Below are 24,496 nucleotides of genomic sequence, written 5' to 3' on the forward strand. Positions count from 1 at the left end.
ATTAGTATTCATATAACAATTTTTTAGACTAAAAACTTAATTTCATACAACACTGTATGAATTTTAATGAAATGTAGTTATTAGAATATAGAAAAAGTTGTATTTCTTCATCTAAATTTTGCTTTACATAGCATTACTTTTAGTGGAGAAATGTTTGAAACAAATACCAATTATACGTCACAAATGAAAAACTACACTCCTCGACAAAAAATGAAGAAACCACTTAAAAGTTGTGGTGGAATTGATGCAGTTTGCAATGAATGTTGGATATGGTGTGCACAACAGAATAACAATAAAATGCGGAGATAGCGAGAAACATCGGGAAAGCATAAGGGGCATTACATAGGGGGGAGTATAAGAATTATCAAAAAGATTACAATTACAGAAGCCGACACAATGTGCTCGAAATTCAACCCCCCCCCCTTTAATGGCCAAGAATTCCTGACAATAATGGTCCATGCTCAACATAAGAATGTAAGATTCTGTGGCAGCAGATCCTTCTTCCACAAGAACAGACTTGAGCATTTGTTGTAGAAGTGCAATGGGTCTTGTGATCGTACTGGCAACAGCAATTGTTGGTTGCTTTCCGTTTCAAGGTGTATAAGCTCTCTGGGCAATGGCATTGCCATGCACGAAAAGAAAATCTGGGCCAACCGATGCACAGCCGTATATTGGGTTCGAAGATCAGTTCTCGGTACCTCTACGCAGTTACAGTATTCCTATCAAAAACATCAGGAGGGGTGAGGCAAACTGATTACTATTCCACTCCACATAAGAACACTGCTCCATCGTGTCTCTTTCTCTGGTGTTAAAGGGATTTCACTGCATTGGTCATTCTTTCCAGATCAAAACTGTCTAGAATACGATGGCACTTTAAAATGGGACTCAACAGAAATGTGTTCCATTTGTCAAGGCTCTAAGTCACATGGTACCACTTTCATGTCTCTTGAAACTGAATCTGTAGTTTTGAGAACACTCCGTAACGCAATAAGCCAACCTCGCATATGATTAAGCGGATTCATGCCGTCCAATTGTCTGCCATTCTAAAGAATCTAAACGTTGACTTGCATCCTGAAGGTACCGGAGATGTAACCTGCCTAAAAAAATGAAGTGACGCGGATCGCAACTCTTGTTTTTACAGGTACAATAATTTGCTTAGTGAAGGACCTATTGAGTGATAGCCATTCTGGCAAATAAATTCCTAGCATTCAATAGAAACTGATCTATTATATCAAATGAATGTTCGCCTTTGGAGACACTAAAATAAAATATTAATGAAAAAAATTGCGTTCTGTTAAATTTTGTCAAGCAGTGTATCTAAAATACCGAAAAAGTCTCGGAGTTCAATTACTCTGATGGATTTATACATGTAATACATCTCCATCTCTCTAAAACACCGTTTGAGCATAATATGATATAAAAAACTACTTCGTTTCATCATAAAAATTATTTTTGTTGTTGTTGTTGTTACAACTTGATGCGTAATTGGTATGATACATACCAATTACGCATCGTAATGAGTTTCCGCTTTCACTGGTAAGTATTGAATTTTGCAACTAACAAAGTAACACTACTTTGTTAGTTGCAAAATTCGATACTATCTTTAGTTTCTTTATTTTTTTTTATTTTTCAAATTAAGGATCGATTATAGCCTTTTTAGCTGTATATATACTTATTTCTAGTTTCTCTGTATAAAGTTTTTCATTTAAGACAGACGATACGACTAACTTTTCCCACGATGAGTTCTGCTTTTAGTAGCTCAGTGGTAAGAGGTATACTATTACTTCTACATTTTTTTAATTAAAAAAAAAGGAAAAATCGAAATCGATATTTTATCCTGCCATAAGATACTTTAAAATTAATAATATCAGCTTCCAGAAGACTATTAAAATATCATGTCATGCCACTGTTTCTTTGTGACCTGAGCCTTAGCTTTATTAGCCTTATTTATTTTTACTGTTAAGCAGTTCCAAGGTAGGCTATGTATTCACTTCTCATACTGCGTTTATTATCGACTATGCAGAAAAAAAAGCTCGAATATCTTAGGTAAGAAGCCTTTTCTAACTTTGTAGCACTGTCTGAAAGTACGCCAAAGCTAGTATTAGTTTACTCACAGTATTAGCTTTCCTTCAAAGACCATATTAACTGTTCTTTATTTCGTGAAGATTTATTACATTACGGCGCACATTTTATCTTCTAGAACACTCACCATTACTTACCCTACACAAGACAGATCTTTTTCTCAATGATATTGACGCAAAAACTTTTTTTGTTGTTGTTGCTTTGCTCGGTAGAATTTTTTAGCGAATGTTCCAGCTATGTGTATTGGAATCCTTTATTATTTATGCATTCTTTTGGAAGACTGATGATTCTTAACGGAGGCCCCAATCGATTGCATGCCAAACTAGTTGAGCGAGGCCTCTTACATCACTTCCTGTTTAGAATGCTTCCTATATCTTATTCGCCTGCACTCTTTCTCTACTTTTTTTTTTTTTAACTTCAATTTTTCTCTGGAGTCATACATACGCATATCTGTTCAATTTAAATGTCGGTGCCAATCGAGGAAATGTCATTAGATATCAGGAGAGTCTTGAAGGAAAACGCGAGCTAAAAATTGGGATAGAAATGACGTCTATGTTAAAAATCCTCCCACGAAGCTCTATGTGGCTTAGTTGTACGTCAGATCTACCGCACACACAATGCACTGGATAATAGAGGCGATTTGAAATTTAAATTTAGCGCTAGAAAATTCAAAAAGATGAATAGGTAAAGAGTCTTGCCCATATTCGGTAAATTATACTCGACGATTTTGGGTTTTCGCAAAATTCTGAGCTTTACTTGTGAATATTTCATAAATGCAATTACATTAACCGACAAATGTCACTTTTTACTAAGTATTTCTAAAAGAAATTCGTATGTTATGTGAGTTCGTATGAAGTTTTCTATAGTTTAATGTTCCTATTGACGAGAATGTCGCCTTTTCCATGTTCAACAAAGAAACGCAAAAGTATTGTTTTTACAAGTAGTTGGGAATAAATGCCGTTGCGATTGATAATGTATGTAAATTTCGCTAAGCATGTTACCATGATCTGATATTGGTAGTACCACACCAGACTAGGAATACAGGATTTTTCATTCTTTCGTCTTGGGCTCGTATACAGGCAAAACGACCAGCGAACACACGCAGTTAATGAAAAAATACTGATCGTAGCCGTTAGGTGGCGTAGCGTGCTGATGAAATATTAAGAATTGACGACGGTGAGCTGTGCGTTGTGGACATGCGTATTAGGACTATTAGAAAACGTTTTATAATTGCTTATAAGCTTCCGCAATCAGGACAGTAAAAAAAATTATTAAATTTATATACACGAACATTTTCCCCATCATAACGACACTTCTAAAGATCATTATCAGAGTAATTACACCGCAATTATTCTGTCAATCACGAGTTAAATGTATAGTTTTATTTCTTTATATTTTTAACGTTCAAATTTGTTTTTTAAATTTTCCCTTTGAATACGGTATTATGTTTCCAAGTTTCTATATCGATAAAAAAATAATCTAAAAATCTTTGATTTTTACATTCACTATGAAATTTTGTTTTCCATATTTCTATAAGATAAAAAAAGTTTTTATTTTTTTAAATAATTAAAAAAAGGATATAGTTACTTTATAGTATATTCTAACACCATTTTCTTTTTCAGAATAATTTACTATAAAAGTTCAGTTTACAGCATTCACCGCCCTCCAACTATAGTGGGAGGGACGCTGAGATTCGAGAGTTTGAGTTCGCTCTCTTAAGGTTTTTGCTTTAAGGGAACGATTTAAGTCTCCGGGGAAAGTGTTCTCCGGCACGGCCCGCTGAGGGGCTTTGTCGGTGAATGCTTTTCTTCGGAATATGAGCGGTTCTGTTCGGTGGTGGTGTGTGGGTGGAAGACCATCACTGAGTGGAGCCAACGCTGAGATGGACGGTCTTTCGCCCACGAATGAGTGGTCTAGGGATCGTCTTAATCTTAAGTTTTAGAGATTGGCTTTACTTACGTATCACCAATGAAGTTCTAACTGAGGCTCGGTTATTGATGTTACCTTCCTGCCATGATCAGAGCTTTAATTGCTCATATCATGAATAGTTGAACGCTTCCTAACTTGAGGTTGTGTTGTTAACAGGTTCTGGTTTATTACTAATAAAGAATATCAACAGAATAAGTGTTTGGTGTACTGTACGGAAAGCAAAGTCGAAGTATAGAAAAAAAAATGGACAGTGTAGGTTATAGGAAATATAAAAGAAATTATGTTATACTGTAAGTAAATCAAGGAATAAATGAATGTGGAAAAATAATGTAGCAATATACACAAGTACTGGATAAAAAATAAAAATCACAAAAAAATAAAAATTAATATCAGCAAACGAACCTTACAATATGAGTATAAGAATTACTCGTGCATGAATGGTATTAGAAATATGTACTTTCCCTATTTCGTTTCTTTGCTTTCAATTTTATATGACATCTAGACGAAAAAATGCCACACTATCATTCACCTGCGTATGATAGTACGGCATTTGACTGATATTTTATTTCCTTTAGTCCTGAGATATCTACTCTTTTATTCAGCAATGGTACCAATCTCGCTTTAGAGCAGGCTTCCTTTTCATTACAATGAAATAAGTGTGTTCTGAGTCCAATAGGAATATTTAACATATACTAACAGGAAAGACCAATAATTAATGATGGCAGGTGCTTTAATACCAAAGGCCACAGAAATCCTCTTTATCGAAAAATGGTCTCAAAGGTAAAGTTAGTCGGTTAAAAAGAAAAAAAAAAAAGAAAACTTCACTTAAAGAGCAACAAGCGTAAGTGTACAGACCACTCGCAGAATGCGGGTGTTTTTATTTCTTTATCTCTTACCTGTAGAAATTCTTATGAATTTTACAATGTGATTTTTTTTATTTACGAAAACTGATTTTTATCTAAAACTTCGTGAGCCGCCCTTCTCTTTGCTATCATTGTTTATTTGGATCTTAGTGAGTTGTCTTCCTGAAGGATATGAGCTGAATATTTAAATTTCTCTTCTTCCCAAACTGTCTTCGCTGATATTTTGAAATCGTCATTCTGATTTCCCATCGCGCAGGTATAAATATTCTGTTTGTCAAAATCCCTTCCCAACCCTCACGAATGCAATATGTTTGGCGCACTCTGTCATCTTGTTGGCGAACTACAGTATTTTTCGATCACGTATAAACAAAGTGAACACGGGTTTATCACTTACCACGATACCTTCCCACTGCATTGCTTATTCCACGTCTGTATCTTTCATTCTTTGAATGTTTTATACTCTTCGCTGAGGACAAGCATTCATCTTTAAACCTTTAGAGAGTGTGCACATCTCTGAAACACTGTATTCAATGTTTATTCTCCACTCCACATTTCTCTCATGCATATTCCCGATAGATTTGACCAGTTTTCTGTTGACTCCTACAGCCTTTATTGCTATCAACATGAATCTTGTTTTCAAAGTAATCCAGCCTCTTATATATTTTCCCCTATAGATCGTGTTACAATGAATATACATATTTTATCACTTTTCATACAGAAACAAACACTTTTAATATTATATTTCTGAACATTGGAGTGGTAATTTACATAACACATTTTTTACCGGTGATCTAAAATAACACTGTAGTAATCCAATGCAGACTATTCGCTTTTTTTTCCAAGAATTGTTTTGGCACGTGATTGAAGGGGGGAGATTTGAAAGCTCACTCTGATTTTTAAACTAGATTTACACGAACGTGAAGTAATGTTTCCTTCAAAAAAAAAAATGCTGACAGAACGTAATGTTCTTGTAGAGGGAACAGGATCACCTCGAGGAAAAGGGTAAATTTTCTCGCATTTTATATGAAATGAGAGACAAGGAGACCAAAGGTATTAGAATTATTTTAATAGAAGGAACTGCATGATAGAATATGTAATCATATGATTTTACATGCTTTATTTTTTGTATGATTCCATCATGAGAGGTCGGCAGTAACATGTCTACGTTTTGAATAGGGAGATCTGAATTTGATGCCTCCGTTGATACGAGGGGTTGTTTAACTAAAGCTGAGTTATCCAGTCTTTTGTGAAGGTCTAGAGTAGTTTTAATAAATTATTAGTTTCCTTAGTTATTGTGCAAAACAACTACATGAAGACATGCAAGTTGACAGACGATGCTGGCTTCGTAGATTTGATTTCCTCCCCCTAACTCTGATCTCAATCCAAACACCAAAATTGTTAAATACGGTTGTGTAACCACGAACTGAAAGCATTCGGACCTTTTAATAAATCACAAAGAGGGGGGGGGAACAGTTTTATGATATTGAAATATATTTATAGTGTTACGGATATCATAAACTACATTTTTGTTTTCATTTCTGAACGTAGTTCCAAAGTATAAAACCATGTAGAACAAAGTAAACATTCACCCCATTAAGAGATGTATAAGCATACATCTCACGAAAGTAACTGTAGTGATTCATCAAAGACATAGAACACACCACAAAGACCTGTATTATGTTCATTATTATTATTATGCGACACCTCCAGGGAGTCCAAAGACTCCTCGAGGGAGAGTGTGCCAACAGCATCGAACGATTGTGTTCCCTTCCAACTACTAACCGCGCTCAAACTTGCTTAACGTTTTGCGAGCCATTAGTAGCAGAGGCTCTACCAGCTCCTGTTTGGTCAACTATCTTCTGATTAAGTTTAGGTAGACCAGCCAATAAGTTGGCCAATAAATGCCTTGTTTCATGTTGATGTCTTCAGGTCTCATGATGAAAGATTGGCCAGAAGAACGTAATAAACAAAGCTTTTCATAGAACTTTGGTTCTTTCGTCTCTCATTCACAACAAATAACACATTCACACCCTAATTTAAGACATCAGACTGTAATATTAAAATATTAAATTAGTTGTTCAGCTGAAATGTTTTCAGAGAATATTAAAACACTATTTATAACACGAAACTCTTTTTTAAGCAATTTCTGTAACGTGCTGCTTCAGAATTAAAGGTGAGTTAGACAGTGGGAAGTTCTCCCTTTCTGGAAACTCTGGTTTTTCTTCCCTCAAAATAGAAAAACTAGACAGAATAACACACATAATTTACAACTTAATACCGATTTACATGCAGTTACGATTTCAATTAGTTCTATAGGACCAAGTAAGAATACACGAAACAAATTCCTAGCGAACACATTTTCTGCTATTTCTTTAAAGTACAATTTTATTTTCGTAGCATTGAAAGTGGAAGCCTCCTTAGCTCGTTTGTTAAAACGAGCTGGTTGAAAAGATCCGGGTTGGAATCCGACTGACTCAAAGAACCTTTAATCAAATATTTTTAATCAAATGGTGATTAGATCTCATACAGAAGTAGTAGGGATTTTTTTGTCCCTCAAAACAGGTAAACTTGTCAGGAGAAGACAAGCAATTTACGCACAAAAATACAGTATAACCAACAGGTGGACGTTGCTTTCATAAGATGATGTACGTGTCCATAAGGGATACACGGCCATTGTAACATCACGGTAAATGAACGAAGCGTGCGTTTGGTACTTTGAAATTGAACTGTTTGTTTTTTACACAGGATCCCTCTCTTTCCAACATTTATTTCAATTGAAATATGTACAAGAGATTTCGTTATAATTGGATAATTTTCAAAACTGCATGCAAATTTTCCATGAAATTCGATGTTAGTAGCTGTTTATTGCAAAGCGAAAACAGACAGAGATATGTATAGTGAAGAACGAATCTGTTTTGCACTAGATGCTCGGTAAAGAGAAAATATGCTTAAGAAAATACGGCCTCAATTTTGAACCAGAGTAGAAGAAAAATATCTAACATTAATAGATTAGCATTATAGCTACCTTTTCCGTTTTGACTTTAATATGAATGAACTGGCTTTTCGTCGTGGTGTTTACACACACCCCGTTAGGATCTTACGTGAATATGATTTGCAGTTTGAGTCCTTCGAAAAAATCAGAGAGTAAACTTGCGTAAAAATGCAGGCAATTCTATGTGACATATTAAACAAATATGAAAATGATAAAAGAGAGCCAAAATATAGCACTTATAACCTAGCAAGAAGTAGTCTTCATTCCTTACTTTGCTGAAGAGCGAAACTTTAGTCTCAAAATGTTGGTTGGTAAAAATTACAGTCGAATGAACTAAGGCTATGCGGCGAGTGTATTAAGTCGGTTGGCTGCGTATTTTTGTCGTTCTGTGCAATATCCAGATGAAAAATTTCTTGCCATCGTATCCTGTTGATTCAATATTCCGAAGTATTTGACGTTGTTTAAACTGGAATGAGACAGACCGGACGTTTGTAATATGCACACCATCACCAACAGTAGTTTTCTACTACTGTTTCTACTATATGCGATGTAATCATCTTATATCGCATTGAAAATGCGATATAAGATGATTGTAATATCATTATGATATCGGCTGTTAAGTCCTGGATCACTCATTACTTGAGAAGAACGAGTTCAAATAACATTGACTACAGAAATCTGAATATGAGTCTTTGATTGGAACACAGCCGAATATCGATTATTCTTCTCAAAGTCCTGATCTACATCCACTTGAATATTTATGAAACGATTTGGAGAGGAGAATAAAATTCGTCCATGAGACTATTCAAACATGTCAAATTGGTGAAAAGTGTGCAATGTAGACTGTGCTGTAATGTAGGTCAAAGTTCATTTCATTTCAGATATACAGTATTATGTGGACATTTGTCTGATTACAGAAGGCTTTTAATATCTGGGAACTGTTCTATACTTATATATGCATTGCCTGAATCAGACTAATGACCTGATACTTCAAACATGAGAAAAAAATGATCCACAGCGTGTGTAAAATCAAATCGTAATCACTTGCTGGCTTTCTCAGCATTACAGAAATTCCATCACGGTGTACATATTCATTCTGTTCTAAACCAGTCTTAGTCTTTTCCAGCTGTTTGCCATATTTTATCCATTTCAGTGGCTCAAGCGTTTAACCCAAATGCTTTCATATGATTTCGTTGGCAGCTGTCCAAGGAATCAATTATGCTTATTGTTGACGCCATTTTACGATTTCCATTCTCGCTTTAGGGAATACGAAAATAGAAGGTTTAGTCTTAGCTAGCTCATAATTGTGTCTGGCACGAAATAAAACAATAAAAATTCTATCCCAGTGGTAGCAACTGTTGTGTTTGGATTGGATAATAATCAGAAAAACAAGAGTGCGTTTATGAGTACAATTTTCAAATGCCGTAAGAGAAAATACCATTCCGATGATTTCTAAGGCTATCACTATCTTATGCATCCTTTTCATCTCTTATTGTTTGGAGCAAAAGGGTAGACAAAAGTGGCAATTCGTTGACGTTGATTACTGATAGCCATTTTTAATAATTGTGTACTGAATACACGTCTCAAATAACTCATTACGGAGTGTGATTACTGTCTCCGAGAGAAAGAGAAATTCACACAATTGTCTCTTACGGATAGTGAAAAACGGGGAAAAAAATGTTACTTTCAAAACATTTTAACTGAAGCTAAGTTAACCAGTCTCAGTCTAAGGTGGATTTTTCCATCAATGCAATGAACTGCTTTTTGCAGATACTAGAAGAAAAATAGGTATGAAAGAACAGCTTTTTATGATTCTTTAAGATCATTTTTCTTATTTATTACGATTTTGTTTCCTCTTAAGTGTCTGGTTACTGATCAGAAAAAAATGAATGTTGTGAACGGGCTCATCGGCGGGTACGTATAAGAAGCCAATAAAGTTGGATAAAAAAGAACAAAATTATGCTTAATAGCCACTTTTGATGATATTTATAATCCTCGAATAATTACCAACATTTCTCTGCTTTCCAACAAAACGAGGTGGGGTAGAACCTCGTTGTGGAGATTGATATTTGTACGCTCTCCAACTAACCAGTCGGTTCGAATCTCCCTCCTCCTCGGTTGGACATGGATGCTTATGATTGCCTTTAAACAGGAGATGGATTGTCATCGCCGGATGTGATGCCCCACGTAAGGATTATCTAACTTATATCTCATCTACAATACAAAATGTGCAATAAGTTCATAAACTTTGTTTAGAGGGATTCATATAATTCACATATTGATTTACAATAAAACCTTCTGCATTGTGCATAGTAAACTATATCTAGGTTGAATCAAAATCAGCTAAGCGGTTAAGAGATGAAAAACAGGAGACGTCTTTTTTACAAAGAAACTTGCCCTTGTCTGATAAAGAAAGGCTAACAAACTATATTATAAAACTATAGAATTCATACATTATTGACTTTCAACAAATCGTTGCTTAATATATTTCTGATTGGGGATCACTAAAGGGTCAAAGCTAGATAGCTGACAGAAGTACCACAGACTCTTTGAGGAATGTAAAGAACCGGCTCAGGCTTCTTCCGATGTAAAATCCTCATTTTCGTTATGTGCGACCTCTTAGTAGGTACCCACTGTCTGAACGAAAAGACAGGTTACAATTTGTGGCTTAGCCAACCAAATTTTATTCTATATTGACCTAATCCAGAAAGCAACATGATAGTACAACGAAAATGCGTGTTGCTTGAGTTCTTCAATTGTTGAAGAAAGCCTCTCCGTTTTAGTTACTAACGAATTGTGGGTAACTCACAAACAGTGAAAAACTCAACAACTGGAATACTCTCACATTCAACATATGCGCAATTGGTTTAGTTTAGTGGTGTCACTGAGATCAGGGATAAAACAGGTGAGATTCTCATCGTGATAGCATTCAGCAGCAAACATAAGATGCTTGACTGGAAGGCATTTTCAAGTAGAGTTATGTGGGTATACTTCAAAATTTGAAGACTGACAATGAAACTTATTTGGGTCTATGGTCCCACAGAAGTTCTTCGAGGGAAGAAATGAAATAATATTTCATTTATTGTTAAATAAAAAATGGAAGACCTCGAACCAAGAACCAGACATTGGAATTTCAGTGGTAAACTCTGAAGAAAACATTTATCGACCAAATTTGGAGTACATGTGAACACCTGAGGGAGAGAAAGCCATCGGAACACAAATGTAAAAGACCGTTGCACGTGATGATATTCAACCAGTAATGTTCCCCAGGAGTGCATTGCGAAATTCAAAAGTACAAATTCTGAATGATTGGAGTGCCTCTCACTCAGTTCTCATTACAGTGAAATTATGATTATATTTTACATGAGTTAATGTTATACATATATATATAACATTAACTCATGTAAAACATATTGGTGCTTCTGGATAAACAGTTGATTCGTGAAATAAACTACGATATATTTCTATTCAGTATTACCTTAATAAACTAATTAAGAAGATTTAATTAAAGAAAGCATGGGTCTGAACAGGAACAAGCCATGTTTGATTTATGCTTCTGATCTCTTCAGAAGTAGAATAATAATACGTTGCAGGGGGGGAACTGAAAGACAACAACAACAATCTGTTTAAAGTAATAAATTAAAAGATAAATATATGATAATTATGTACATGGTAAAAAACACTCATTTGTACGCACATTTTTGTATTTAAAAGGACAGAACTGAAATCTGAGATACGCAGGGAAACTAAAGTAAGAGGTCTTTATTAAACTCATAATTCCTTATTATAAATCAACAGATATTCATTGCCTAGAAAACTGCATTTAAATCTAAACTGGAATGATAAAAATATCACAAAATTATTTTATATATAAGAAAGGAACATTTTGTTTGAATACAAGATGTTTTGCTCATTGTGCATGAGTGCCTTTTCGTCAGTGGTATTGAGTTTCCCCTCACCAAAAACTGAAAAGGTTGTATTCATTTATAGTCATAATTGAAGTGGATTCAGAAGGACTTCCATCACTCTATCCATAACTGATTCCTTTACCATCATGCTTCTAGAGTGCTGTCATTATCTGCTCATGTACAAAAACGTGATCTGTTCTATTCAGAACATTTTCAGGACCAGGTTTCTGCAAGTTGGCAGACTCTAAAGAGAGACTATGGCTTTAAGGGCGAAGAATTTAGGAGAAAAGGATTTAGGAAGATAGCCCAAAGTATCTGTCTACTTTCCTTGTAGGGGTAGAGCAAAGTAAAAAAGACTGAGAACTGGATATTACTCTTGGCTAAGGATATAGTTAAAATCTTCTTAAGGAAAATTTAAGCAATCTTCCACGTATCCAACCATGCCAGCGGAATACATTTTAGGTGAACATATTAAGATTACATACGAAGGGAATCCAAGGGAAAGAACAAAAGTCATTACAATTATTTATGATAACCATTAAAAATTTTTCATGGGCCATCATCACAATATTCCTTAAATAAAATTCCTTATTAAATAAAAGGAGCCTGTGTAGCTCAGTGGATGTGGCGTTTGCATACCACCGCGCTTGGCTGCACGAAGGAAGGCTTGGTTTCGAGTCTAGTCGGCGACTAGAGGAAATTTTTCTAAGCCTTTTTTCGACCGGTTCCAGAGTTAGTCGATCTCTGGCACGGGCAAGCAGGTTTTTCCTCCCGGAAACTCGGGTTTTTCGTCCTGTAAACTCAAGAAAATCGACCGTAGAACCCACATTATTTCAGACATTAAATATATTGTGGTAGGATTAGGGACCACGAGATGGCGGCACATTTGAGCCGTCTCTCTTCACTGCGTACCGCTTAATTAGTGATAGCCTTGGGTCATCTGTCTCTGATTGGGTACCAGTGGAGATTGAACTGCCCACTCAGTCTCCAAAAGTTAGATAGGGCTAAATGGCCTCGCCTACTCCCGTATACCGGAATAAAAAGGCGTTAGCTGATTTTTTTTTTATTAAATAAAAGTAGAGATTGCCTCCACGTTTATTTAATAACATTTTTAACAAGGTTTCCAGTTACATTAAAAACACTTCCTCGTATTCTCTAAATATCCTAGAAAGATGGAAGAGCAAGTAACGAATGCATAGCTGCCAACAAACAGAACCAGCATCGATGCTTTCGTGACAGATCCATCCACTAAAGGTCATTAACCAAATGCATATAACAATCGGATTAGCAATCGTAATAGGGAACAGAAAATCCAGAACTCACATGTAGAGACTGCTCAAGGGACTTCATTTCAAGTCACTTCTGAGTTTACGGTTCTCACATGAGGTAATGAAAATCATCAATCAGGTAAAGACTTTCAAAAACAATTCATTTACCTAGTTTTCATCTTCCAAATACCATCAGAAAGATTTCAGTCATTGGTTTCTTGAGCTCAAAGAACCCTTTCTGAAGTTTAATCTGCAACGACCTTTCATTTCTTAGAACCATAGCAAAATATCGACATTCTTCAATGATTAAATCTTTAAAGATAGAACTGGTACTGATCTGTGATGATGTAAGAAGGGGCGGCTCGTGCATAGGTACTACGGAACTGCAGCACCCCCAATTTTTCTCGATATATAAATATATTTATTAATTTATTTATATTTGCTTGTAATATTTAATTTTATCATCAACAATCCTATACAATTCTCTTATTTTGTATAAAAAAAATAATAAAAACCCATCTTGTAGCACTTAGGAGGACGAAAGACGCTAGCAGCGTTGGGTTTACCGCAGAGTCATATTGCTACGCGCGCAAGCATATGCACGTCATAGTGAGATGCGAGCTATTAGGGTAATGCGGCACTGTCTGTCGCGCAGTTCCACTATTGTTTATAGGCAGTTTGAGCCAGTAGTAGAGTGTTCGTAGTGCTTATCGTGTTTACTCCGTCTCTTTAAATATTTGGACATTACAATTAAAGGATTTAATTGTAATGTCCAAAAATTGCAAATCCATTCTTTTAATTACAATTAAAGGAATGGATTTTATTTTTAATTAATTTTGAATTACACTAAACTGTATACTTTTATTTTTTATTTATTTTATTTTATTTTATAATTTTACACTGTACTTACAGTGTGTATGTATGTATATTTCGAAAGCTGCAGCACCTCCACGATTTCAAGTCACGAGCCGCCACTGGATGTAAGTAGCAATCCTCAGGAAAGAAGTGCTTAACGCATGAAATGGTTATAGATACAAAAATAATTAAATGGTAGGAAACAGTTATTCACAACCGAATTCAAGACCTCTTTAAGCATCCAACGAGCCCCAACACATAACATTTACGTGCATCAGTAATGCGTGTGATCCCACTCTTATGCCGTCCTTGTTTTAATTAGATCAGCAAATAAACTGGCACCACAGAGTGCCGTTGCATTTAGCCATGTAAACAAAAACTGCAAATTTTGTTTACGAAATGTACGGAGTACGTTTATCAAGAGAAAATTAGTTTGTCGCGATTCTTCCAAGATTTTCATTCATTTTGCAAAGCAAATATTTCATCAACAGATTATGAGAAAGATCAGTCTTTCTCCTTGTCTCATCAGTCTTTCAAATAATAATAATAATCAGTGGCTGCGCTGTGTTCTACAAAAGATTCAGGACATTAATCGATTGTGATTACAAAACAATCAAAATAAACCCGAGAAAATAAAGTAATTTAATGGTAGGAAAGTTATGTAACTCATTTGTTTTTCTCGTCCATGAAATAATTTTGAAACAGAATTACTCAGCTGAGAGTTGGACATTGTTCAGAATTATTGTGGGACAAATTAAGCTGGTGCTGTTGAAAAGTGGGCGATGTGTACTCAACTACGAAGCAGATATCGCCGCATATGGAGAATAAGATGCATAAATTTTATAATTTTCCTCCACATGTATAAGATATATTCAAGTATTCATTCAGTCTACGAAAATGTTTGTTGATATCCGTTTCTTGAATTAAAGCGTCTATGATAAAACAACATGTGATAAACAGTGCATCAAACAAATAAAATAAGACAAACATAATTAAACATCTAAAACGTAGATTAGAATAATGTGAAACATTACAAATTTTCAGTTACAAATCGTGCAAAGATTGAAATTATCGAAAAAAATATCTACTTTGTTAAGTAACGAAATTGTCACTTTAAAAATAAGTCATTACACAATAAAACGTCAAAATAGAATATCGTAAAATGCAACACATCAGTTGCCTCTTGTTAGGTATAGAAATATTCCTAATTAACTACACACTACGAAACATAAAGAGATCATATATACATAATATGGAAACATGTAATTGCCTCGGTAACTTGTGCATTCACTAAAAATAAAAATCATTACATTAATAACTATTAATCCGATGTTTCCATATTAGCACAGTTAACGCAATTACACAGGCCACCAGATTATTGCACACGTCATTAAATATGTTAAAATCAACTTCGTGCAACCTTCTTAACTCCTCCAATATGCTCTTAAAATAAAGAAAACTAGACTAAGACAACAAAAAACCATATATATATATATATATATATATATATATATATATATATATATCTCGGATAGTAGGTGTGACCGCTGTTGCCACACCCAGACATTCAACAAAAACATGTTTAGTTGCACAAATTATACACACAAAGTAGGCAGATATTATACATTCATAGACTGAACGAGCGGCCACTTTATTAAGAACACATTGCATTTTCCTAAAGATGGAGGTGTTCGTAATGAAGTGTTTACTCAGTGAATATTAATTTAAATGAACATTCTGTGTTTATTTTATCTACATGTCATTATACATAATTAAATGAATATATGCTTCATACATTTTATGAAGTACGAAATATTCATTATATGATGTATTAAATTCTTGGAAGTTGGGCATAATCTACATATTAAAAATATATACTGTATATTGAAAAAAAAATGAAAATTAAAAAATCATACATGTTAAATGTATTTTTCCTTTTTATTCTTACCACATCCTCGAACTTCATTCTTTTTAGTACAGCAATTTGGGCAACGACATGGCTGATCATTCCAGGATGAGAAAATCTTCTCCCATGAGCCAACTGTCTTGGAACAAAATAAGGAGAGTCGGTTTCCAGAAGGATCCTTTCAACGAGAATTTTTCTTACCACATTCTGGACATCATTTGCTGATGGAAATATCACCTCTGCAGTAAATCCAATGTAGAGAGAGGGAAATGCATCGATCCATAATTCTGCTTCCCCGCCAAGTTTCAGTGAAACAATGTCTGTGGATGCGGTAATTCTTTGGGACCAGCTGAAAAAAACATAATTAGTATTACTGTATATAAAAACCCATTCAAATTTATTATTAGATATTCAGTTATTTATGTCTACTTAACAATAACAATAACCAGACATTTCCTTCCTACTCTAATTCAGTCACTGATTTTACTTCTGACTATTAATTAAAGAGGATTACATCTAAATAGAGCAGAGATGTAGGTTAAGTTATTCTGATTCTTAACAACAGCCCAACTTACCTCCTTTAAAATGCGAAGACAGTCCTTATCAGCTTTACGACAATGAATGACAAGAGGCAAGTCGTTTTCCAGGGCGATCGCTATTTGGGCTTGAAGTACTCTTTGTTGCACTGATTTCGGACATCCGTTTCTGTAGAAATAGGAACAAAAGAGATTGTTAGCATTTTTGTAAGAATTCATGTATTTTACACATCAATACACTATAATTAATAAAACAAATCATTAAATATGTTCTATAAGGGATTTAAGTGATATAATTTTTACAAGATGCAGTAGGTTTAATTTTATTTTTCAAAGGGAATACTTACTTGTGAGAATAATCCAAGCCAATCTCTCCAAGGGCCACAACTCCACGATGCTTTAAAGCCAATTTCATGTGCTTTTCTGCTTCCGATGTGTTTGTCAGCAAAGTGTGGATGACATCCAAATGCTGCTGCACGAATCTCATGATCCCTTAGGAGGGATTTCCAAAATTGCACTTTACCTAAGGTGCATATCAAATGCATATCATGCATATCAAGGATTTAGGCCTGGCATGGCCTGTTTCGGCCTTAGAACTCATCGTTGAATCGTTTAAGAGGATGTCCTGGTTTTCTTTTTCCTAATGGCTTGGCTTGTATTTTAAGGCTTGTTTTGGTAATCTTTCTGTTTTCATTCTTTGAACGTGTTCCATCCAAGTCTACTTCTAATTAAACCCAGTAAACGTTTGCAGGATTTCTTGACTAAGTAACTGTTGTAATAAATTTGGTATGAAACTTAGAAACAAAAAGGCAATGAAAATAGGTAGGCAGAATTTTTAGTAAAAAATGCAAGTATACGGCACAATTAGCAAAGGTGGTATGACAGGGAGTCAGTGAATAACTTTATAAGGAACAACAGAGATAAATTACTTAAAACGCTAAATTAATTATACACAAAACAGTGGTTCAAAACGATTTTAATTTTCGAATCTAAGAGCTGAGTTAGCAATAAAACTGCTAAAAACTTAACAGATAGTTCTGAGAAGCTTAGTGGATTCAAAAAATGGCATCAGTGGCAGCGTCATTAAAAATGAGGATATTCAGAAAGAACTTAGTAGTTAGCATTCAGAAATGTGTTAAAAGATCTGATTCTCAGATGGAATGGGGAAGGAAAGATTAGCAAAACAAGTGTTCTTTGCAGGTCGAAAAAAACAGAGGAAGACCAAGATGCAGGTGCATTATAGGACAGAAATGAAATCTGATAATATTGGAATCTTGAAGATAGGAGGGTAGTTTCGAGGAAATCTGTAGGAAGTTATCAATTAAGTAACTTTTTCAATTATTACTATCATAATTATGCTGTATGCATTCTGAGATACAATCGACTGCAAAAAAAAAATTAATTAATTAATTAAAAATTCAAGCGAGAAGTCAATAGAACTGCAAGCAAGAGCAAATGTAGTAGAATGTTTATTCTAATCTTATATGCCAATGTATCCTATAAACAAAAGAGTATATGGAACAACGAATTTTAACTGAAGAACACTACGACAGTCAAAAAATTGATTTTTATTTTCTCGATCCAATTCAGAAATCCATTAAGTAATGTTATGCTCTCACACAAGAGGGAAGTTTTAAAAAATATGAAAATGGTAAAATTTTCTTCAGTTAGTTGACCTTTTTAAATAATGTGGTGTTTTATAAGCCTTTCTAGGATAGCAAAGAGAAAATAGGACAAAGAATAAAGAGAATAATTTGCAAACGAGTGATTCATTTCCTATTCTGAATAAATTGGATATTCATTGCTGAAAAAAAATCAAAATTTAGACGAATAATGTAACTCTTAAATTCTTTAACACAATATGAACTAAATACACAGTGGCCAAAATTGCGGAAACTTTTGGAAAAAGTGTATTTTTGAGGTTTGATGGCTCATAAACTTTTTCACACCACTTTTTTGGTGTGGTACCATAAAATTATATATCAATGGAAAGATAATTTAACCAAGAATGTAATGCAATAACTTTTATGAAGGATTTTTTTTATTAGAACAGCAGTTATAAAAAAGAAACGTGAAACGCATAGAAAAAATGAGATGTACAAAATTCTCACAATGTGAGTTAATACTTAGTACCTTTAGCGTTAATTACAGCCTTACAACGCCTTCCCATGGAATGAACCAAGTTTTTTAGTTCTGCAGCTGTTATAATGCGAAACCAAGATTGAATTATTGCTTCTATTAATTGGGTTTTATTGGTGGGTTGCTTCTGACTAACAAGTTTCTTTAGTCAGCTCCATAGATTTTCGATTGGGTTAAGGTCTGGGCTATTCCCAGGCCATTCCAACAGTGGAATATGATTATCTTGAAACTACTTTTTGCACACCGCAGCAACATGACATGGAGCTGAATCCTATTGAAATATAAATGCTTCATTATCTTGGAAAAGATCACGTGCGCAAGGCTTCAGTTTGGGCTCAAGTATTTCATTTATGTATTTTGGGCATTTATATTCCCATTAATCACGCAAATTCAGCCCACACCTTTTGATGTCATACAACCCCAGATCATAACATTAAGTGGGTGTTTCACGGTAGGTGTAATGCAATCAGGATGCAAATCTTTTCCGATTCTTCTCCTTAAGTATTTTATGCCATCACTACCAAACTAGGAGATTTTGGTCTCATCACTCCAAATAACACTGTCCCATTGTTCCGCTGTCCAGTTAACATGGGTTTTAGCCCAGTTTAATCTTTTCAACGTTTGTTTGAGAGATAAAAATGGCTTTCTTTCGTGGAATTCTATCATTTAGACCAAATTTCTGCAGTCTGCGCCGAACAGTCCTTGCACTCAACTTCACGTTGTATTGCGCCATTTCATCTTGTATACACCCAAATGGTTTTCATCTGTCACATAGGCGCAATCTCTCAATTCTTCTATCATCACGTGCTGTTGTGAACTTTTTCCTACCTTTATCAGTCTGGTTTTGTAGTGACTGAGTCTCCTTATATCTCTTCAAAAATTTAGAAATGCCACCTTTAGTTAAGTTTCTACCAATGTTTCTTTTACTTTCTTCATAACTGTAGCCTTGTTCACTTAATAGTACAATTTTACATCATTGTCTGGACGACCAGTCAACTCCTTGTGCTATTTCTTTAATTTTATTACATTTCACAAGCTCATTAAATGAAAGAACACAAAAAAAAAAACCCAACCAACTTGATAGCAATCACATAACACACAGACAAATGTCCTCCGCTCAGCTCCAATACATGATATCAATAGCTGAATCCTACTGTGACCTTACTGGCTCATTGCCAAAACAAGGTGATACCAGATTGGCTGTCTAAACACTCATGTTCATTGGCTACATTCAAATGAAGGAAAGATACTTCATATCAACCTAAGCAAGTTGTGCTTCTTTTTTCTGGTTATTTGTCTATAACGTTTCATAGAATATATATACTTGAACAAACTTTGTTGTATTACAGTCTTCATTAAATTATCTTTGCATTGATATATAATATTATGGTATTACACCAAAAAAGTGGTGTTATGAGCTATCAAACCTCAAAAATACACTTTTTCCAAAAGGTTTCCACAATTTTGGCCAGTGGTGTACACTGTTTTGGATTCTTTCCAAATTTATTTCTAGTTCTAGTTTGATTTCTAATTATTCTTATGCCGTTGTTCTATGACAACCATCGCATTTGATCTGCAACAAGGGGTAAAATAAGTCACACTGCAAAGAATTTAACACATTCAATCGGCTTGTTAACAGGAAGAGAATTTCTTAAAGCGTCAGCTGAGAATACAGATCATAAAGAGGAGAATCTATAAGTATCAGTGTTTGATGAAGTGATCGTTCTGATTAAAACCTCCCAAATTAACCAAAACGAAAGAACATTTTCACAAAAGTAATATGCATGATATTTTTTTATTCAAATACATCATCCAACAGTTTCGTCTCTAAAGCTTTTGCAATCACCAAATAAAACTGTATTCGGCCATTGCAATAATCAAGCTGAAATGTAGTGTGCCTTGGACATTAAACGATGATTAGTTCCTTATAGATACAAAATATCGAGTCAGATAGACTAGCTTGTGAAAGAAACTCTTGTACGCCATTTGCAACCAGATGGAAAATCTAACATTACAGACGTATGGGACAAATGGAGATGACGTTAGCGTAATTAAAAAATAGAATTCTCTACATTTATCAGGAGTGAAATAGTGGATCGGCTATTGCAAAAATGTATGCTGTTATTCTTGAATCTCTCTCTCTTACTGTTTCACTTTTTTCAAGAGTTCGTAATCCACATCACTAAAAAACGTTTTTTTTTTCTATATTTCAGTAATTCTTGGTACCATTAAGATGCGACACCTTTTGGCAACTCGTATGGGAAAAAATGACTTCTGCATCACTTCAATCTAGGTATTTTACATCTGGGTCTGGCTCCCACTGACAAGACCTCAACAAAGGTCGAAACCGGTCTGGGTAGTGATCTCCTTCCATAATGCATAGCATCCGACATGTCCGCAAGGAGATGTGCTTTACATTATGGAAAATACTAAGGAAAGTGATCAGAACTTACATCACCCTTACCACGAATTGTCCCTGTCCTGAAAGGTTGCTTACGTTTGAATCCGTTGTATTAACAGGTGCAAGACGGGAAGAATGATAGTTGCTAGTCCTGTGATGCAAAGACCAATAAAGTACGTGTAGAATAGAGCTGAAACGATGCATTTTTGAGATAAAGGTTGAAGTGAATCTGCATGAGAGGGATTGTCAGAGTCGAATTTCTTTCTTCTAACAAGGCTCAAAGAATTTAAAGTTTTAGACATTTCCTGCGAATCATCAAATCAGATCACCTAACGTCTTTTATTCCCTTATAGCGAGTAGGCGAGGCCTTTATACCCTATCTAGCTTTTGGTGTGTGGGCAGTTCAATCTCGACCGGTCGCCAATCAGAGATAGCTGGCCCATGTCTATCACTAATTATAGCAGCCACCGATGAAGAGGCTGTCAAACAAGTGCTGCCATACTTGGTACCTAACCATAACAAGATATGTTACCGTCAGAAATAATGTAGGTACTACGGTTGATATTCTTGAGTTAACGGAATAAACAACCCGCCTTCCCGTGCCAGAGATCGATTAATTCGGAAAACAATCGAAGAAAAACTTAGAAAAAGTTCCTGCATTCGGCGACTAGACTTGAACTTAAGTTTAATTTCTAGCGACCAAACGCGGATGACGGAAGCGACACTTCCATTGACCTACACAGGCCCTCCTTCGAAACATGTGAACAGTATGTTATGGTTAGACGGATTACAGATTTCTATAAAGTCAGGAGTTGATTAGGAATAAAATAGCATCTAGAACGAAAGATGTCTCGTTTCTTGGATGTTGAGAAGGCAATCGATGTGGTCTTGCCAGGAGAGACTGGAGATATCAGTCCAAGAAGAGAGATGTGATCTCTCCTCTAATGATTTTTGTATTACTGAGGGTTGGGATAGGTGAGATGAGGACTCTTTTGCAAAGTCAAGACTGTTTTTGTGGCATGAGGTGACTAAATTCTCTTCGTCCAGTTGAAGGATAGTACATGAATCAATGGTTACTGCTCTGCTTGTAGATGACCTTGACGTAGGATGATGCCTGTGCTTTGCACGTTTTATCAAATAAGTAGGATGAATGGAGAGTACCATTGTTTTCAAAGCTGTGGATAGGATTTGTGGTGATTGAAAGTAGGTCATTTATGTACAGAAGTTAAAGAAAGATAAAGCTATCCATCATGACACGAAGTGAAATACCAGAGCGGAAGCTGTTTACCCAATTAACTATACCAGAAAGTTGCGGGCAGACCAAAGTATGACAGTTTATTTATCAGTCATCGATTCCAGACAAGGTCAAAAGCTGCGGAAACCATGAGAGCGACAGAACAAATATTTCCAAATTTTTCCATAGCACATGACCAGTGGTGGGTGATGTAGGCTACGAGATTAGCTGTGGTTCAGGAATAGTGAATTTCGTACTGGTGGTTGATGATTAATTGGCGGGTCTGTAAATGAAGCAGTTAGCTATTTATCACTTTCTATATTATTTTGTAGAGGAAAGAAAGCGATGGAAATTGTTCGACAGAGTTCTGTCACCTTTATGAAATAGGCTGTGATATCATTGCTCCATACGTTGGGATATATTTCTACTGACCATATCATTGTAGAGAGTCTAGGAGAGGTGTTAACACTGCAGCACAACGTTTGAGAAAAAGCGGAAAGATGCCATCAGGACCACAACCGAAGAAATACAGCTATGATGGGAATATTCTTCTCTGAAAAATTTGGGATGCGGCTTGAAAATTTTAAAGGTGCATTTCCTTATGTCACTATGGAACATTTTGCTGAACCAAAAAGCAAGAAAGGCTTTACCGTTTCTTTATGTTAAAATAATTAATAAACATATATTATATTTAATAGTATTGAATAGCATTTCAGAAGCCGAATTAAAGTATAGACACCACAAAAACGGTCCTAATTTAAATTAGGATAATTTAAAATTATCCAATTAGGATAATTTTAAAAACCAATTATAATTTTAATAATTCCAAATTTCAGGCTAAGAGGATGGAATGTTTTATTATGTAGAAAATGACCAGTGTCAGTGGGAATCATTTTTTTTAAAGTAGGCTACCTTCGTTCAACCATAAGATTAAAATTAAGAAAGGTATAAAGTTATGAACTCCTTGTGGCCCACGTTTGTCACCGATTAAGATATAAATGTTATTCCATAATAATATTTGGAGGCAGAGTTATAAAGATATGGGAGTAGGATTGCCGAATGCGATCCTCCTAATTTATCTTTAAATTTATCATTTAAACTCTGTAAGAGATTTTCTGGAATGCGAAACTATTCCAGGAGTGTTAGTTTTCAATAATTTTGCATTTTTCTCTGATTCGTTCTCTGTAATCGCTACTTACAGTGTTAATTATTACATTCATTTATAAATAGCCTTATTCTCGTGCGTAAATTTAAATGAAAAAAAAAGGTGGTTTGATGTGTTAGCCATCGGACTCGGCATATCGATATTTAATCCTATATAAAGGCTGAAGTAAACCTCTTGTTTTAACTAATTGGTAATGGAATATCACAATCTCGGATCTCTGCTTTGTCCTTCGTAAAAGGTACCTGTTCAATATTTAGAAAAATGAATATCTGGTTGAAAATATCTGCGATAAACCTACTTCATCTGGAGTCCCGTTGCAATGTATATTATAGTTCAAATGTTGTTTAGAGGCAACAATAGTTGTTATGTTGTAGAACCTCTGCAAACCACTTAGGATATAATGAACGTTTAACTAAAATTGAAATTCCTCGGTAGTAAACGATCAGCAGAGGTAGTTCATTTTCTTCCAGTTCTTTTTTCTTCCCTCTTTCAAAAGATGGTCAAATTCTGTTATTCCCAACTCAATTTGCGAGATATGTTTATGCATCACTCTTGAAAATAAAACCTACCATATTTTCAATTGCTCTGAATAATGTTTTAAAGATTTCTGTTAACCTTAAATCAATAAATAGAGATCTTATTTTTTATCATTGACACCAATATGGATTATTATTAGATCCTCACATCATGTCATTGCAATACATTACACCAATAATGATTGCTCCTTGTTGATGTATTATGGCCTTGCCAGCAGGAAGGAACTCGTACGCATGTTTTTCACGTCTGTTGTAATTGTTTTTATACTGCTTTCAAAAAAGTACTAGATAGCTCCTCGTAAGTTAGCTAATGCTGTATTCTGACAATACACATTTGTCCACAATTGAAACGTTTCGGTTTGCAAGATGCACATCCTGTGTAGCTTTAGTTGCTTCGACTTCGATTCAGAATAACCCAACCATTTCAATAAACTAAAATATATAAAAGTTACAGGTAATTCTTTCGAAATCCTTGTCGTGAATAACTTTAAATCTGTCTAAAGTATCCGCTGATACAATACTTGTGCGAAATTTATTCCAGCGGTTGACTACTTTCACTTAAATATTTCTATAATAAATGTAACTAGCAGCAAAGCTTTATTAGCGTCTGGAAAATTCCCCATTAGGGACTTAACTAGGAAAATACAGCAACATTTCAATGATTGGACTTTCTTTTCTCAAC

At 34.9% G+C, this 24,496-nt stretch overlaps 1 protein-coding gene across 1 annotated transcript; it reads right to left on the reverse strand.

Moving 5' to 3' along the window:
• Positions 1–15,649: 15,649 nt before the first annotated feature.
• On the reverse strand, positions 15,650–16,826 carry LOC150108099 (3'-5' RNA nuclease TATDN2-like). Its single transcript, XM_090416238.1, has 5 exons — positions 16,687–16,826; positions 16,379–16,508; positions 16,268–16,296; positions 15,846–16,152; positions 15,650–15,754 (listed from the first exon to the last, which is right to left on the reverse strand). The coding sequence occupies exons 1-5, from the start codon at positions 16,824–16,826 to the stop codon at positions 15,650–15,652; spliced, it is 711 nt and encodes a 236-aa protein (XP_090272364.1).
• Positions 16,827–24,496: the final 7,670 nt, after the last annotated feature.

Source organism: Typopeltis vanoorti, chromosome 3 (assembly GCF_054136105.1).
Source record: "Typopeltis vanoorti isolate ZY-2024b chromosome 3, IOZ_Tvanoo_1.0, whole genome shotgun sequence".
Lineage (NCBI taxonomy): Eukaryota > Metazoa > Arthropoda > Arachnida > Uropygi > Thelyphonidae > Typopeltis > Typopeltis vanoorti.

What these genes read in the sequence shown, in the direction of transcription:
- LOC150108099 (XM_090416238.1), bottom strand. Translation starts at nt 16,826, where the DNA reads ATGAGATTCGTGCAGCAGCATTTGGATGTCATCCACACTTTGCTGACA. An exon ending in GGCTTGGATTATTCTCACAA is followed by an intron (nt 16,509 to 16,686) that starts GTAAGTATTCCC and finishes CTATTTCTACAG; the next exon opens with AAACGGATGTCCGAAATCAG. An exon ending in GTCTTCGCATTTTAAAGGAG is followed by an intron (nt 16,297 to 16,378) that starts GTAAGTTGGGCT and finishes TTTAATTAATAG; the next exon opens with TCAGAAGTAAAATCAGTGAC.